The following is a 17,264-nucleotide window of genomic DNA, read 5'->3' as shown; positions in this document are numbered from 1 at the left end:
GCTGCTGGAACTCTGTAGGGTCACATGGGACTGTCCAGGCACAGCAGTTTCACTCATCACTTCAGGCAAAGACTTATGTCATTAAAAAAGAAACTCCACGGGGGACAGGGCTCTGGATGCCATTTTCTAGGTATTAGGAACCATGGACAGCTTTGAGGGGAGTGACATATGCTGATGAGTGTTTTGGCAAGATGGCTGGCAGCGGAGTGGAGGCTTGGAGGGCCGGTAGATGTGAAGACAGGAAGGTAACCTAGCACAGTGGGCCAGGCCTCTAGGTTCACTTTCTGTCCACATAGAACTCAGAAGACCATTTCCAGGTCTGTTAGCCAGAGTGATGGTTACACAGGCAGTTGAGATAATGTAGGAATATATTTTATAAATTATAAATGGGAGGTTTATTATCATAGTGGCCATATCATTCTTTTTCCTTCATAGGAAGTGTTTTCTATTCTTCCCTCCTGCTCCAGGCTTCAGTAGGAACACTAGATAGAAGCTGGATCATCCAGGTTCTAGTTTGGGCTCCGAGGCTAACTGGGTTCTAGTCTGGGTTCCAAGACTAACTAGGTAACCTTGGGAAAATGACTTAACGTGCTTGGTTTTCCTCATCAGGAAACGGGGTCCAGTTCCTCTCAGATGATTCCACACTCATGTCTTCTCAGTTCCTGTAGCATTTACTTTGGGGGGAAGGAGAAGAAGAAGAGTAGATATAAGCAAAGCACTCGTTTTAAATGACTCCTGCCCTGAACAGCCATCAGCTGGGTAACCCCACTGGTATCCTTCATCCATGTGTTTGTAACTTTAAGGAAGGAAAAGCAAGGCAGGCTGTAAGTGAAAAAAGAAAGAGCCCACTCTTTTCCATGGTATTTAAATATTTATTTAAGTTTAAAAATAATCCTCATGGCACCAATGATTTTATGCTAACTACATACTGCATATGTAGAAAAAAGTACATTGCTTTGAAGGAAACTGTAACTTAGAATTTTTGGCACACAAAAGGTTAACAACTATATATTTTTTAATGAAATGAAGAAATTCACATTTGCAGGTAGTTTACCCTCTACAGCTTGACGATGCAGTACAGTGTTCTTTACTAAGAGTTGTATTTCCTTTGATAGATGCAGCTGTGGAAACCACTGCTTTTCCTACAATGAGATCAAACTAAATAGGAAACACAGTGGAACACAGTAAAACCAGATTAAAAACTTGAACAATTTTACATGATGGAGAGATTCTAACAAAAGGAGGTTTGTTATTCAAGCGCTACTTGAAAAGCAAATTGAAGGGAACTTTTCTGTCCATGTTTTCTGGTGTTAGCCCTGGAAAAAAAACACATAACCCGAAAGTTTCTGTTCAGAGAGCAAAATTCAGCTGCTGGAAGTGGTAGGGACTAGAACTCTAGACACAAGTGACAGATCAGGAGATGGAATACTGCGGCTTTCTTTAACGTGAACGTGAAAGGTCAGAGTTGAGGCTATTACTCACTGCATAGAAACACGGTATTCTACAGGCTGAGGTAGGAACACTAGAGTAAAAGGTAATCTTCTATGTTGCATAAGACAGTAGCTAGCCAGGTCAGACCAGACCCTATCCCCTGACAGCCTTTCCATCTCTGAGTCAGCTTTTGACTTTCGTCCTGCACTGAACGAAGCCTTTCCTCTGTAGATGACAGGTGGCAGTGACTAGTTGGTTTTAAGTGATCCCTCGTTTTTACCAGGATCTCCCTCCGTTTGTCTTGTCACTTGGGAAGGAGATGTTTGTGACTCTGCCCAAATTGTTGCTGGTATGGAAATGATCAGGTCAGCCCTCTTCCATTCTTAGATTTCAGCACATTTTAGCTTTCCAGTGCCTGATCTTGGTCATCTTGGCTTCAGACATGTCTTTGCTGGTTGGTGGGTTGAGCACCCTTTAAACAAGCGACTGCAGTGCCCCCCTGGCAAGTGGCCCTGGGCCTTCAACACACATCAGGAACTGGAGCAGAGGTGACCCTCGCTAGATCAGGGTTGGCAAGTTGTGACCTGTGGGCCAAATTCAGCTCACCGTCCGTTTTTGTAAATAAACCTTTATTGGAACACAGTCTTGCTCATCTGTTTACTACCTGTGGCAGCTTTTGCGCTACGACGGCAGAGTTGCGTAGTTGCGACAGGATGTGGCCCACAAAGTCAAAATAACAACAACAAAAAAATACTCCCTGGAACTTTGCAGAAGTTAGCTAACCCCTAGTCTAGATGAAAGGGCATCTTTCTTGAAAATTATGCCATTAATCCTTCTCCAAAAAATGTCTACCCCACAGCTGTTACATTCTAAACGTGGGCCCAGGCCTGCTACCTTGGGACAGACTAGGGGAAATCAGGTCTATAAATGACCCCTTCTCCTGTGCATTTGGGGCTGTCCGGCATGAGGGTGTCAGCAGGGCTCCCTGGTGTGTGAGTCCCAGGAATATGTCCACAGACAGTCCTTCAGTAAGTCCTCAGGCCCCAGATGACTTAGAAATCTCTCCCTGAGATGAAAGCAACACCTTGTATGTGACTGGCTCTAAGAGTTGCCGAGCTCTGTGACTGGCTCTAAGAGTTGCCGAGCTCGGGCCTCAGAACTCCCACTCACCCTTCACACACCCCTGCTTTTGCGGCTTCCCTCAGCAACGACCCGGTGCTTCCCTGGTGCAGAGGCTGACCCTAGGGGGCAGTATTTCTACATGGAAGTGCTGCTCTCTGCCATGCTCACCGGCTTGCGTTTGAAGGCATCTTTTAAAAATCCTATTTAAAGAGGTTCTTTTCCTGGTCCAAGGCTGTTGTTGCTCTTGAATTTGTATTTTCTCAAGCTTTTCATTTTCAGGTTCAGGCTCTTTCTTGCATCGTTTAGTTCATCAGGTTCTATTTTCTTAATCCAGAAAGTAAAAACAAAATATGAATTGCTAAGAAAATAACATTTTGTTGTTAAAATATAAATTGGAATAGTCTTTTTTTTTTTTTTTTTCTGGGTGTGTACAAAATAAGTACTGCTCTCTGAATCCCAAATATCTCTCAGGTAACTCTAGTTCCTGCGAACTACGGGTTGTCCACCGTTTCTGACAGTACTATCTTTGGCACCGCTGCTGTCATTTAACGCCACTGAAGTGCTATAAAAATCTTGAGGTTCTTCAGAAAAAAAACTATGGAAGATTAAGTTCGTTATCCAAAACTCATGGCAGTGCCCACTAGGCTCTAGTCTAAGGGGACAGACTTTCCCCACCCCTTCTGCCACCGCTGCTGTAGCTGGTCCCTTCAGATGCCCACTCTGCTCAGATTTGGAAAAACAAGAAGAAAAGAAGATCCAAGTCAGACCATCATAAGAAACAACTTTCCATTTAATCATTCTACATGGATGTTTACTTTTTAAAAAGTTCTGCCTGGCAAGAAAACTTCAACAGTCCCCATTGTCCAGACCCCTGACCCGTCCCACTGAGGCTGCCGCAACGAGACTACTGGAACCCGGCAGCACCAGTAGGAAAAGCTCCTGCAGAAAACAGAAGACAGCTGTCTCTAGTCTTCAGCCAATGTTCTGTTTGCTAGGTGACACTACTGCGAGAATTGGTAATAGTAAAATAAATTATTTTTATTTGATACTTTCAAAATAATACACATCTATGAAAAATCATAATTCAAAACCAAAAGTTATCCTGCAAATTGGAAGGATGAGAAAGAGAACTGCTGAGCCTTTCTTGAAAGAACCTCTGAAGAAAATGAATTTTCCCAGTTTGTTTAGACAGGGCACAAGCCTGTCCCTTTCTTCTTCTGGGAAACAACCCTCCTAGGCTGCAGTGGACTTTGAGTCATGAGAGGAGGACTTGGTACATGTGCCGATGGTTCTGCCATGGGTCCCTTTGCTGGGAATGGGTAGCCGGGCTGTCCTTGGTCCACCTGGCTAGTTATTGGGAGGAGTCATGCCTTCTCAGGTGTCAATGAGCAGGCTCACCATTGAGCGGATTTTGCAGGCAAACCATCGCCTGAGGGGACAAAAGTATTGATAGTGGAATTGTTCAAACTCGGGGGTCTGGCGGATATCTCGGAAAAAGGCAATGTCAAGGTCAGACTCGGTAAGGATGATGAGGAGGAGGAGCAAAACAAAGAGGAGTCCCATGGTCACAAGGAGCAAACGGAGGACACTTAAAACAAACTTATTCACCTGTTCCTCCTCTGGCCCGCTGTGCCCATGACACAGGGCCCTCAGCTCTCCCCCAAGGGCCTCCACCTCTGTAGCAGTCGGGGTGCTGGCCTCAGACTCCTCTTCCTCAATGCTGCAGGTGGCCCCGTTGATCTGCCGGGAGAGCAGCAGCAGCTCCAGGCTGTGCTCGGCCACAGGGGTGGGCAGCACGCTGTCTGCAGGGCTGTAGGCCTCGTCTGCGATCACAGCCACTCGCTCATTGCTGTCTGCCCGGCTGCTCCTCACGTGCGGCAGGAAGGTGTCCCCATGGGAAGAGGTGTGCACGGGGGTGGAATGGGCACTGTCCCGGAGGGACTCCAGGCCTGGGGAGCAAAAGGAGCATGGGTAGGCTTTCCGCGTCACAGTGCACGCAGGGCTGCCTAGGGGAGGTAGTGCCCATCACTTTATTTGGTTCCTAAATCTAAAGAGGAAGCCCCCGTGCCCCCTCACAGACCAGCAGCCGTGGCCACTGTGCTCCAGCTCGAGGTATCAAGAACAGGACAAGAGAAACACAGAAATCAGTGGCCACAGTTGGAAGAGGTTTTTTTTCTTTTTGCTTCTGGCTTTGGCCTGATTTTTTAAGGTCCCTTCCTTTGGTCTCCTGGGCCTGATTTTAGCCCCAGTTTGGAAGAGAACTGGAATTGCATCCTGTCCCTGATCCAGAGCTGGGGCCGTGGTTCGGGGGCTCAAGTCTGCCCTGTGGGCTGAGGGTCTGGAGAGGCAGGAACCGGGGCGAGGTTTCTGCAGTGGCTGTCGGTCTCTGCTGCCCCCTTGTTCCAGCTGTCCGGACACTGGGATGGAGATAGCCTGATCTCGCCTAAATGCTTCCAGATAGAGAAGGGGGGCCCCTGGGAAGCCCCTCTTTTCACCTTTGAATGAGCAGTGTCCCTTGCTGGGTCTAGAACAGATTGACGGGAACAGCTCCATAGCTTGAGACCCTCCAGAGCTCAACACACACAGCCTCTGAGACCTATTTGGGTCAGGGTGGGGGTGGGGGAAAGAATTCACCTACATTTGCTAGGAGGGTGGGGTCTTCTGGTCCCTAAAGCTACCCGCTCATCCTTTTTCTTTCTCAGGTAGAAGGAAATTTTTTCTTTTTTCCGGCCCGAAACCAAACCCACTGCCACTCAGTTGATTCCAACTTCTAATGACCCTATAGGACAGAGTAGAACTGCCCCATAGGGTTCCCAAGGCTGTGTAAATCTTTATGGAAGCTGACCGCCTCATCTGTGGAGCAGCAGGTGGGCTCGAAGTGCCGAACTTTTGGTTAGCAGCTGAGTGCTTTAATCACTGCATCACCTTACGTTATGACAGGAACAAACAGGAGCTGGTTACACCCTAAACCCAACAGCAGCCCCCTAGGCTAGGAGCCCACCTCACAGCTCCCAAGGAAAGGGCGTCTCGTTTTAGCTGCAAAGTCAGCCTTTTTCACTCACGGCCATCCCCGGTGCCAGAGTGGCTCTCCCTGCCTCTGCAGCCCAAGACAAGAAAAGCCAGCTCCCTTTTGTTGCTCTGAAATAGACCCCAGCGTCCCTAGACTGAACCAGATTCCCAGGCTTGCCAAAGGTTTGGCCTAACTAGGGCTGATTAGGGAGTTCGTCGCTATCAACTTTATTCACCTTTGAGGCTAGCTTCACAAGCCTCTTAAAAAGGGATTATAACCTTTCAAAGTATCATGTGCTCCTTGGTTCCCTTGTGGGGTGGCCGTCTGCACCCAGGCAGCCCAGCAGAGCCCATCAGCACAGGCACAGTTCAGGTTCTCTAGAGGGGTACACCCCGAGAACCGAGAACTGGGTATGAAAGAGGAGGAGGGCGCCTGCTTCCTGCTTACACTCCCCGCCGCCGTGCCATTAGCTTATCCGCCACAGCTCTCGGCTGCTGGCGGAGGCTCCTCACGGTCCTGGCTGTGTTCTGTTTGCCTCATGCTAAAATCTTACACTTGTTTCATGTTTTAAGCTTTTTAAAGTACTTTCAGTTTATCCTTCAACAACTCTATGAAGTAGTGAGAACCTAGTCATGTGGTTGGTTGGTTGTTAATGGCAAAGCCAAGGCCAGAATTCAAGCCTCTTTCTACTTCGTGGTGCTGACCACGCAGCTTGCTTTTGGGGATTGGAGCAATGGGCCGGGATGAGGCACCCACCTAAGACTGAGTGCCCAGCTGCCCCAGAGTCTTGTGAAACAACGTGAAGAGCCCTGCACCTTCGTCTAGTGCTCTTGATGTTCCTCTGACCTTTTTTTCTCTTGCCCAGTATTCCTTCCTGGTTCTGTCATTTGCACATGCAGTGTGCGGAATTTGTAACTCCAAGTGCATTATCGGTCACTGATAAACCAGAACCTGGACGCCCTGACTGCGAGGTGTTGCTGGCTCGGCTCCCCACCCAAGCACCTCTAGCCACCCCCAGCCTTGGAGCCCCAGCCCATTGCACAGGGCCTGTCTAATCACAAGGACAACTCTGACTGCCCGGATCTTCAAAGTCTGGCCAGCTTAGCTGCCTGTAGCCGCTTCAACGCCAAGTTTGGCTTGGCCTACAGTTAAGCCCTAAGCTGGCTGGGGAAGGAGCAAGTCAGAGGCTGTGACATCAGAGAACAAGTCAGAGGGACCCTAGAAGCCACATTATATTGTGGGCTGTCGATGTTCCTAGCAAACAAGGTAATGGATATGTAGGTGCTTCTAGTAGAGTCCCTGACAGATAAAATTACTCAGTAAATGTCAGTCTTCTGCTTTCTCAACAGAAGACACCCGCTGTAAGCTCACTCCCATGCCACGTTAGTCCTGGACAAGCAGCTCGGTTTTCACTATTGTGGAAACCACCCCCCGCCCTGCCCCTTCATCAAACCTGCTATTCTGGGATGGATGGCTGCTGTGGGTGGGATCTCGGCTGAGTAGCACAGCAAGACAAAGGGGTGTCCTTTTTACCTTGGAGATGTTCCAGCCGATTGCCTGGCCCCGAGGTGGCTCCCAGAGAGCTGAGGGGCACAGCAGTCAGGACCCTCCCCCGGAGCCGGGGCCCCATCCTCAGGATGCGAATACTCATGGACCGAAAGCAGTGATTGGTCACCCGGAGCTGAACGCGGACTCTGGTGTGAATCTTAATAAGACTCTTCCCCATGGCGCCCCCGGAGGCAGGTATGTCCTCAGGCATGCAGTTCTCTTCATGGAAGCCATGCAGGCAAGGGAGATGGAGAGGGCAGAAGGACAGAAAGGCAACCAGGGACTAAGGGTTTTTGCCTGTCTCGTGCCATGGTGGCCCTTAGTGTCTCGGTGCTGGAGGGAGAAGGCGGCTCCTGAGGCTCAGCTGGCTGAGCTGCAGAGAAGGAGCAGCTGGGCGAGGCCAGCTGGTGTTATCAGGGGACTGGATTCAGTCAGAAGCACTCAGAGCCATAAAAAGCAATGCTTCCTCAGCCTGGGGCTCTTTCCCTGAGGCCCATGTAAGGGCCCAGGTCTCAGAGGGTGAGGAACAGAGCGGGCAGGGAACGGTCCCAAGGGGTAGAAGGAATCAAGAAGGCCCCAGAAAGCCCCAAAGACTGGGCTTCACCCAGGCCACTCGCTGTACAGGCCGGGTCCTGGTGTCAGTGATGTTACACTGTCACCAGTAGTTTGGAGCTGGATTTCTGTGAATGTAAGGAGGCGTCCCTGAGTTGAGATGGCCCTGGGGTGGGAAATGGGCTGTGACCATACTCCGATGGACTCCACAGTATCGGCCTCCCGCTACTGAGTGGTGGAACGGGGCGCGACGGGTGAAAGACGGACGCACCTGAGGGTCTTTTCTGGGTCAGGCCTATGCTGGTGATACAGGTGACCTCTGTATCCCTAAGGGCCAAGGACAGGGCCAACCCAAAGCATAATGGGGATTCTGTGGTTTTATTCAAACTATAATGGTATGTGTATGCCATTTTTCCCTTTGTTTTTGGGATTTTTCCCATTGCTTTCCCCCTGGAAAAGTCTGATGGCTTTTGTGGTACTAATTTATGCAGCCACAATCCCTGACGGAGCATGAACCAGTTTTCACAGGTCCACAGGTCCCTGGAAGTTTTGGTTGGTCATGTCCTCTGTTGAAGCCCACAGCACCCCTCACGGCTCCCCCCTGCCTGGTTGGGGTGGACAGTTCGGGTCAGTTTGTTTTCTTTGATCCCCTAGAGGCCACACCTCCTCCTGGAGAGATGGTGCACTTGAATCCTGGAGTTCTTTATTTCCAGAGACTTGGTAATCCCTGCACTGACAGCCACTTAACTGCTAAAATCTTTTTTTTGTTTTTTCCCCCATCCAAACCAGACAGTAAGTCTATATCCAGTTTCCATCTGCCTCTCTCCACCCTGAGCTTGTGCGTTTGATCCTGCGGATCGCTTAGCTTCTTACACCTACCCACTCCTGGTAATGGGTCCTGGGCCACTGCTTAGCCTCCTGTCTCCATCTCAGCGAGGGTGTGGGAGGGTGCCTTGTAAACTACCAAGTGCAGTCGCCATGCAAGGGATGGCAGTTACTGAGACCTGACTGCACTTAGCCTCCTGGCTTTCCCTCTGTCTTAGACTGAGATGGAGCACTAAGCATGGCTCTCACCGTCTCTCTCCTTTTGGGGTGTTCATCTCCGGAAGGTGGGGGCCATCGTGAGGGAGAGGCAGGCTGCGCTTGTTTGCAGGCAGCCTTGGACATGGGGTGTGAAGAGCAGGCCGGCATTGTGGGTTGCGAATGGGTGCCTGCTGTGCCTATAATCTGCCACATGTAGATTTCTGTGAGGCTGAGATTTGGAGGAAATGCCCCTGGCCCTAGGGGGTCTGTACTCCAGTGGCTTCCACAGCAGTCTCTACCACCGCACCTTCCCGTGGCATTTTGCAAGCAAGGGTGAATGCCTTGGGGTCTTGGATGTTCAGGACCCAGCTGCCACGATGGGAGAAGATGGGTTCTAGGAGCAGGGTGGCGGCAAAGCCAGGGATGGGCTGGGAACTGAGGCTACCTCACAGCGTGTCAGGTGCCCAAGGACAGATGTCCCCATCTCTGACTTGTTTTGCTAACCTTACTCAGCAACTAGTCCAAATACATTCTGTCCCCATACTGGCAGCCTCAGTCTTCCCTCTTGTGAAAATGCTGTGCGACTGGACGCTTTTGGCAGATCCTGGGAGGCAGAAATGAGTGAGGCCCCTCTCCTGGTCTATACCCTGCATTAGGGCCAGTTTCAGAGCATCTGGGGTTAATCTCCTCTGGAGGAGAGCTGTCCTGACTTTCTGTAGGAGCCTTGGGATGAACCTGGTGGCTTCAGTTACCACATATATAGGAAGAAAGAGCCACAGAGAGGGGAGAAAGTCATGTTTCCTCAAAAAAGGAGAAGAAATTTCTCCCACCTTCCTGAGATGAACATCCCAAAAGAAGAGGGACAGCAAGAGTCATGCTTAGTGCTCCATCTCAGTCTAAGACAGGAGGAAAAGCCAGGAGGCTAAGTGCAGTCAGATCTCAGTTTACAAGGCACTCTCCCACACCCTTGTTGAGATGTAGGCAATACTCAATACCACAGTGGGGGCAATGGGCTCAGAAAAGAGAAGCAAACTGCCCCAGAAAGTACGTGGGAAAGCTCAGGCTTGTAGAGTTTTCTCTTTGACTTCCTGACCAGGGCTCCTTGCACTGTGCTGGCATGCTTTAAAATATTGTTGCATATATTAGCTTCCTAACAACCCACAGGGTAGGCTAGGAAGATGCCCCTGTTCTACAAATGAAGTACCCAAGACACTCGAATAATTCAGCTCCGTGGTGGTGGTTGCCCAGCCAGGGTTCCCAGCCCCGAGACTTTACATACCCTCCTCAGGTGATGTGGAGGCCCAGGCCCATAATGAAACATATCATAAAATCCTAAACACACACCAGATATCCTCCCAGGAGAACAGCAGAGAGATGTCCTTCCTAACCAGGACAACTCATTTTCATTGATAAGCAGCATCCTCACAGACAGGGCAAAGGACACTCTCCCCAGCGTCCACCCCATCAATCCCAGGAGAGGGCTGCTGTTTCCTGCTATTTGAGTTCTTCAGGAGGGACAGCCTCAACGTGATGCCCGTTTTCAGCCTCTGGGGCAAGCTGGATCGGTGATGACTAGAGAGCAGTTTTCAGAGTGAGTCTCCTAAGGCTATTCTTAACCACCCAGAGAGTAGTGGTTTTGGCCTCAGTTTTGAGAGTATCCAGTTCACTGATGATACAGACTCTCTTTCCACCTCTCCCTCCCCCAAAGAGGGGAAAGGGGTGGAGAGAGATGGAATGAACTGGGTTTCCAGAGACAATGATAAGGAATTTAGATAGCAAGAGGACAGATCTCTATAACTGAAGTAAAAGGTGGTGGTAGCTACTGGAATACTTCAGAACCAAGTTTTCATTTCTTGGTTAACTGCCTCAATCACCTTGATTAGTTAAGATTAATCAGATCTGGAAAACAAGTGAAAACCTCTTGACGGAAAGCAATTTCAAAGCTATATGGATCCTGGTAGATCCCACATCCACATAAAGTAACCCAGGACTCATCTGCAACCCTGTCCTAGACTATAGCACAGAGGGCTGGGTGGGATTCCCGTTCATCTTTACAGACCACCACCCGCGTGCCCAGCACACCCAACTGGTGTCCCGTGCCCTGGGGAAACCTTCTCCCTACCATTGGAAGTGATTTCCTCAGAGAAATGTGCTGCTTTCCCTAAGGCAGGTTAGCCTGTTTTCAAGGTCCCTGAGGAGGAACTAGCCAGGTCACAAGGCAGGAACCCAGCAGGCATCTCCAGTAGCTCGTGCTCACCTTCCATGATGGAGATGTGAACAGCTCTTCTGCGGGTCCTGGGGACACTGCTCAGCCTTGGGCCATGGGTTATGGAGGGGCAGCTCTGACTCGGAACCATCCCTGCTCTAAGGTTAAAGAAAAAGAGCACTCTGTTAACTCAGTGTGTAGACAAATGTGGTAGGGACTTGGATTCGTGTCCCTGTTGCTACAACTGTTGGGCTGAGTTAAGTTCTGGCCTTTTTTTAAAAAATCTTTAATACCATCTCTTTGTCTTTGATCTCTGGATCCCAGTAAGAGCCACTGCCTCAAATTTCTTCACCTCCTTATGCCCCAGGCCCACCTGAACGTTTCTTTAGTGCCACTGGTCTCTGGGGCGGGACTGTCAGGAAGTAGAGCCCCAGAATGAGCTGTACTCCTGAAAATGTGCCTCAAAACCAACAGTGGCAGCCTCCCTTGACTTCTAACGGAGGCTTCTGGTGGCAGGCGGGGGGCTCCACACAAAGAGGCAGGAGATAATGCTCCCATTCCCAGTAGTGAAGGCTGGTTGAGGAATCCTAGCCTTGGCCAATTATATTCTTTCTGAGGTTTGCCAGGCTCTAGGAGATGGGCTTCTGGAAATGCAGGATTTATAGTTACACATGAAGCATGGATCCCAAAACTATTTTAGACCCAGTGTGGCAGAGCTGTGGGGTTAGCCCTAGCTTCCTGTAATGGACTCATTGCAGAACCAATGAAATTTTCCTGCTTGGACTTGTGGAAATGGACAAGTTCTCCATGGCCAATGTTCAATGTCAGGACCTAGGAGGACCCAATGAGGTGGCCCCTGGATCTGTAAGTGCTCTGCCTCCCTCATTCTCCATCAAGGCTCAGAGACAAGAAGGCCAAAGACTTCTCCCCACACCTTCAGCTGAGATGGTCTCTTAATCCTCCTGCCCTGTTCATCTTCCCCTTCTGGTAGCTGCTGTGGCCAGGATCTTTGCAGTATCCAGACTCTTGAGATTCTGGGATCTGGGCTGGAACTGGTTTGGGGGGAAGCCCCTGGCAGCCTACCTGTGTATTTCCGGTGGCTCCCGTTTGATCTTGGCACTAGACTCCATTACTTCCTTTGCAACTCGGCCACTATAAGTAGTATAATAAAAACAAGCATCAAGATGAGACAGTGTCCCAGGACTGGGCTTCTTTCCAAGATCTCAGATGCTTTGGCTGAATGGGGAGATGGCCTCTTCAGCCTACCCCATCCCCAACATTCTGGTCGCTGAGAAAGGATTTTTTTTTTTTACATAGAGAGTCCTGAAATATCTTGACAGCCTGTCTTTTCTGGGAGTGATCCCTCATTGTCCAGGATATTCCAATAATATTGTAAAATAACTTTAGACAGTAGACATGAAGAGAGTCACGTGATAGTTCTTACTTTGCTGCTGATGTAAGGAAAGGAAGAAAAGAGAGAAAACTTTAAACCCCACAGACAGACAGCCGTAGGGAAGGAAAGAAATAATAAAAGGAATGGGACACTGGAGAATTGCGTAAGAACAGGCTTTTCTGGGAGTTCCCCAGTTTCTTTGTTCTCAAAGGCAAGGGCCACTGAGCAGCTGTTCTCCAGAGATGGGCCTGAAAATGGATCCATAACAGTACCTGTATCGGAACCGGCTGCCTTTGAAGAACAAGTTGCTGCTGGACACTGTGCGGACCTGGCTTGACTTCTCCAGCCTGCAGCAAGGAAAAGTCCAGTGTGACAGATGGCCAGGTGCGGCCTCACGCAGGCCAAGGCAATGCATCCCCAGCTCCTTCCAGAGGCTACTTAGGGAACTCTATTCAGGAAAAAGCCTTCCACATGCATCTCTGACCCTCCTTGAGGACCTGAAGGCTATGCCCACAGCCAAACTGCCCTCCTGCCTCAGTGCCAGGGGACACAGCTATATTGAAACCCATTTTAATGTCAGGAATGTGGAGGCAACTTCAGAGTGTTTCATGGGACCAGCAGTGGGAGGGAGTGGATTAACGTTAGTGATGACGGTCTGGGGGAACGATAGAATGACACCTATCTAATCTCAGCCAGGCCACTTGTTAGCAGCGTGACCTTGGGAAAAATTCTTTGCCTTTCTTAGCATCAGTCTTCTTATCTACAAAATGATGGAGCTCTGACTACTTGACCTTAGGAGTCCCTTCCAGTCCTAGTACTTGATGACTCGTGCCCATGCCTGCGTGGGGAAAAGCGTAGGGGCTGTCCTTTCTACTCCATTTCCCTGCCCGAGTCCTAAAGGATATTAGTGAACAAAAGACTCTGAGAAGTCCTGCAATGAAGAAACTAAAACTAGCTTAACTTAATAAAAGTTCCATAGTTTCTTTGAACTTGGAGCCATCTCTCCTCCCTGAGAATATCCATGACATCACTTACAGGCTGCAGACCCCTGCTGAGGAAGCTCTGGAAGTCATGGGCTTTAGAAAGCATGCTCTGATCCCATTAACCCTCTCACACTGTAAAAAGGATGCTTGGCCAGAGCTGCCCAGAGAGGTCTCCCAAGGCCTGGCTCACCCTGCCACACCATACTACTGATCCAGCCAGGAGTGAAACTTTTGGCAGGTGTGGACAGTGTTTAGGGAGCTCTCCCCACAATTCATGAACACAGCACCCTGGAGATACCATCCCCACCTGTCCCATGGCCCCATGTGGCTCTGAGCCTGCTCATCTTCCTGCCTGAGCATGTTCTCCAAGTCTGGCCTGGCTCCCATCAAGGTACTAGGCCAAAGGCAGGGCCAGATATCTGCACATGAGAGACACTCAGAGTAAGGCCAAAGTGGCTGCTGCCAGAGACTTGGCATAACCAGGGATCTGACCCAGGAGGGGTTTTTAACACTCAGAACATTAAGTAGTCAACTGAAAACAGTGAAAAATGACCTCAGTTTCCAACAGGACTGCTGGCAGGAGCAGCTAGAAGTGGGGTCTATTGATGGAAGGACTCAGAAGTTGAGTTTGGTCACAGGTTCGGAAGCACAACTCTGTTCCCATGATACAGACAGAAAACAAAGGCCTCCAGAAATGGTGCTGAGGCATGAAAATACAGGAGACAGGGTTGCTTTCATTTCTGTTAACCCGTGCCCAGGGCAGTGACAGCTCGGTGTGGGCAGGCCCCTGTCTGCTCATGCCTTCCTCTCTGTGTTGGGGAGATCCAGAGGACCCCATTCTTCTGGGCTGCTCTTTAGTCCTACAAGCAAGAAACGTTTCATCTCAAGTTCCTTCTCTCCAGGTTCATGTAACTGGCTAAACTTGGGCTCTGTCCTCACAGGCAAATGGAAGGTGGTAGCAACAGAAAATCAATGTTTTCTTGGCCTTCCCTGGACAGGAGGGACTGAGTGGAAAAGAAATTTGACTGTGGCAAAGTCTCTTCTCCTTCAGGAGAAGAAAGAAGACTGCTCAGGTTAGTATTCAGGCTGTCCATTCATCCTTGATTCTGGCATCCATTACTTAAAGATTATTAAGCAGTTCTGAAAGTCTCCCTACAAAACCACCTCTGGAGCCATGGTCCTGGAAAATAGGGGGAAACAGCTCTGCCAGCCAGCATCCCCTAGCAGACAGAAGGCAGCAGAGAGTCTGTGTGCTGCGGGGTGGGGGTGGGGGAGTGGGGGGGATGGCTGGTGCTCACACAGCTCAGCTATTCTGTTCTCTCTAGGCCCCTCCAGAGAGGAAGCTGGCCTGGCAGGGGGATCTGGTGACAGCAGGGCTCACCTAGACAGTATACCACATACTTTGTCTTGTTTCCTGATTAAAACACAGCCCGTTAAAGCATAAACCATTATGTTCTATTTTAAACAAGACTCAGAGGTTTAGTGACAAATACTTTGCCTGGCATCACCCCAGTTTCCCAAGGGGCCATTTTTTGCTCCCTAATGTTTTTATAAAGAAAAACTGAATACAAAAGCCCCACATAAAAACCAAACACATAGCCATCAAGTTGATTCCAACTCATAGTGAAAGACCTACATACTTTACAAATTCTTTGGTAAGCAAAGTTCTTGCCTTTGGCCCAAACCTGGCATCTCCGTAACAGTCAAGCTCTTGCCCCCACCCCAGGCTCCTGCGCACTTGGCCTGTCATTGGCGATCCCATTGGCAGTGATGCATTGGAAGGGGCTGACATCAACCTCAGCTCAGCATCAGGCCCCCCACTTGTCCAAGGCTCTGCAGGGCTGGGGCCTGGTGCTAGGGAATCTCCTCTGCATTGTACCTGATCCTCTATGGAGCTAGTGTATTTCAGACTCCCCAGGGCCCTGAGTGGCTCCATAAAAAAGGCACCCATGAGTTTCTTCTAACCCAAGCCTTGCCCTAAAAAGACCCACTGGAGACTATCCAAGGATATCCCAAGACAGACCCCTTGGGTGACTCAAATGTAACACATTCTCAGACCTTGGCTCTGTATCTCTAGGGGTACAGACAGACACCCAGAAAGTGGTCTGAGTTTTGCAAGAAAGCCAAGCCTTGAAATCTTGTGTCTCCTTTCTCAGGATATCAGTTTGCCAGCCCATTATTCCTCTAAAAGCAGCCTTCATGACTTTGGTTCTGATAAAGACAGTCCCTGTTGTATGAGTCCACTTACTTGTAGAAGGCTTGGTTCTCAATTCCACATTTCCAGAGGTGTTTGCAGGCTTCTGGAGTTGGAGCAAAATATGTGAGAATAATTTTCTTTTCCTATGAAAAATGTCATATAGAAACAGCTGATTATGGATGGAGAAGTGATGGGTGAAGTAGACCAGGACACTGATCCACGAACTGTGGAGGGCTCCCCAGTAGACTCTCAGTGAGATGCTTCACATGGGGAAGGGGCTACCCAGCAGCTGGCTAGTTGGAAGAGACTGCCTGCATGATCCGCTGGGGCAGAGCTCAGTCAGCACATAAATTCATACCTGGTGAGTCCAGTCAGAGTAAGTCTTAGCTGGTACAAACTGAACTAAGAGAGCCCTTGGCTAGAAAGTGGCACCCCATCTGGAATTTTCACATGAAGTCAAAGACTTTGCCTTGGACTGCATTTCCTGGAGGTAGGGATCTCTGGGATGGAAACTTTGGGAGTCACCAGCATCACAGAGGAAGTCTTGTGCTCCAGAACCAGCTACCCCTCCATACTTCACCTCCAGGGCTTGATCTGCGTCTTGGCTTAGCAGGTAGGTCTTAGTTCTACCTGAACCACCCAGGCTTGGCCTCGGCCATCAGGAACCATCCCAGAGCCCCAGCCCTACCTGAAGAGAAGGGAGCGGTTACTCACCTCTTTCTGACTAACATATAAATAGAAAGTCTTCCCTTCAAATTTCAGCTTGGTCACCTCATTCCTAGAAGCACAAAGAGAGCACCTGTCAACTTGTTGTGGGCTGCTTGTCCACAGTTAAGTCTCGTAGATGCACAGCCCACCCAGACTGGAGGGGACTCTGGGCACAGACACAATCTTAGCCATAATCAGAACTGAAACAAGACAGCAGTGCAGTGGCCTTAGAGAACAGTTATTGGAACAGTTTGATCCAAAGTTTTCTGGTCAATCACAGTACAACAATAGGGCGATAGGAGGGTTTTGGGCCCATCAAGAGTGGCTGCAAGAGGGAAACATCTGCGTGGGAAGTGAGTCTAGGTAGAGTGTCCGAGGTCATTTCAGGGTTTGGCTCATAACACAGGTGCATTATCTGGATGGGACTGTCAAATGTAAGATGCCACAGGTAGCTGATGAGGCCAAAGTTCAAATTACAGCAAATAATGGAAAACAATGCAACCAGGTTCTGAGGGAGTTGTCTTTCAGGTGACTGTGCCACTGGATGAAAAATGCAGTTGAATGCAGACAAATGTCAAACAGTCTCAGGGAACGAGGTGGGGCAACATACCAAAGAGAGAGAACAGAGTACATGGAACAGTCATGCAGCGTACTGACCAGGAAAGGGGCTTAGGGGGTTTTGTAGAAAAATCCTTGAAGCCACCAGCCCAGTGAATGGCTGCAGTAAAAGAGGCAAACAGGATACTGGGGTACGTCACCCGTGGGACAGACACAAATCAGAAGAAGTGACATGGTTACTGTACATGGCACGGCTTAGACCTCACCTCCACGTACTGCTCTCGGTCTTGGTTATATTTACAAAATGGAAAAATTTACAATATGAATGTCCCTGAGAGTCAGAGAACTAGGCCTCAGCATTGGTCACACCTCACTTCCCTTCCTTCTGCCCAACGCAGCTGCCCTCTGGAGTCTCAAGGCCCTCTCTACCTCACTGGGGTGGTGTCCTTGTTTTTCTACCCAGCTGGGACCCTGAAGGAGGTCTGATCATGCACATTTTCCTACATTTGGCTTCTGCCTCTGTAGTTTCTAAC

The 17,264-nt window shown here is 49.5% G+C and overlaps 1 protein-coding gene across 2 annotated transcripts in view; it reads right to left on the bottom strand.

Annotated features, from left to right (window-relative positions):
- Positions 1 to 2,991: 2,991 nt before the first annotated feature.
- Positions 2,992 to 17,264, bottom strand: part of FRMD5 (FERM domain containing 5) — a 207,439-nt gene continuing 193,166 nt past the window's right edge. For both annotated transcript variants that reach the window (XM_064292034.1, XM_064292035.1), the window contains exons 9-14: positions 16,180 to 16,243; positions 15,517 to 15,608; positions 12,558 to 12,632; positions 11,976 to 12,044; positions 10,944 to 11,050; positions 2,992 to 4,502 (exon numbers count right to left, since the gene is read on the bottom strand). In XM_064292034.1, the coding sequence (XP_064148104.1) occupies positions 3,928 to 4,502; positions 10,944 to 11,050; positions 11,976 to 12,044; positions 12,558 to 12,632; positions 15,517 to 15,608; positions 16,180 to 16,243 (982 nt within the window). In that variant the 3' untranslated portion in view covers positions 2,992 to 3,927. The remainder of the gene's footprint in view (positions 4,503 to 10,943; positions 11,051 to 11,975; positions 12,045 to 12,557; positions 12,633 to 15,516; positions 15,609 to 16,179; positions 16,244 to 17,264) is intronic.

The sequence above is a fragment of the Loxodonta africana genome, chromosome 10 (genome assembly GCF_030014295.1).
Source record: "Loxodonta africana isolate mLoxAfr1 chromosome 10, mLoxAfr1.hap2, whole genome shotgun sequence".
Lineage (NCBI taxonomy): Eukaryota > Metazoa > Chordata > Mammalia > Proboscidea > Elephantidae > Loxodonta > Loxodonta africana.
The sequence above is the reverse complement of the archived record's forward strand: the minus strand, read 5'-3'. Positions and strand labels throughout refer to the sequence as shown.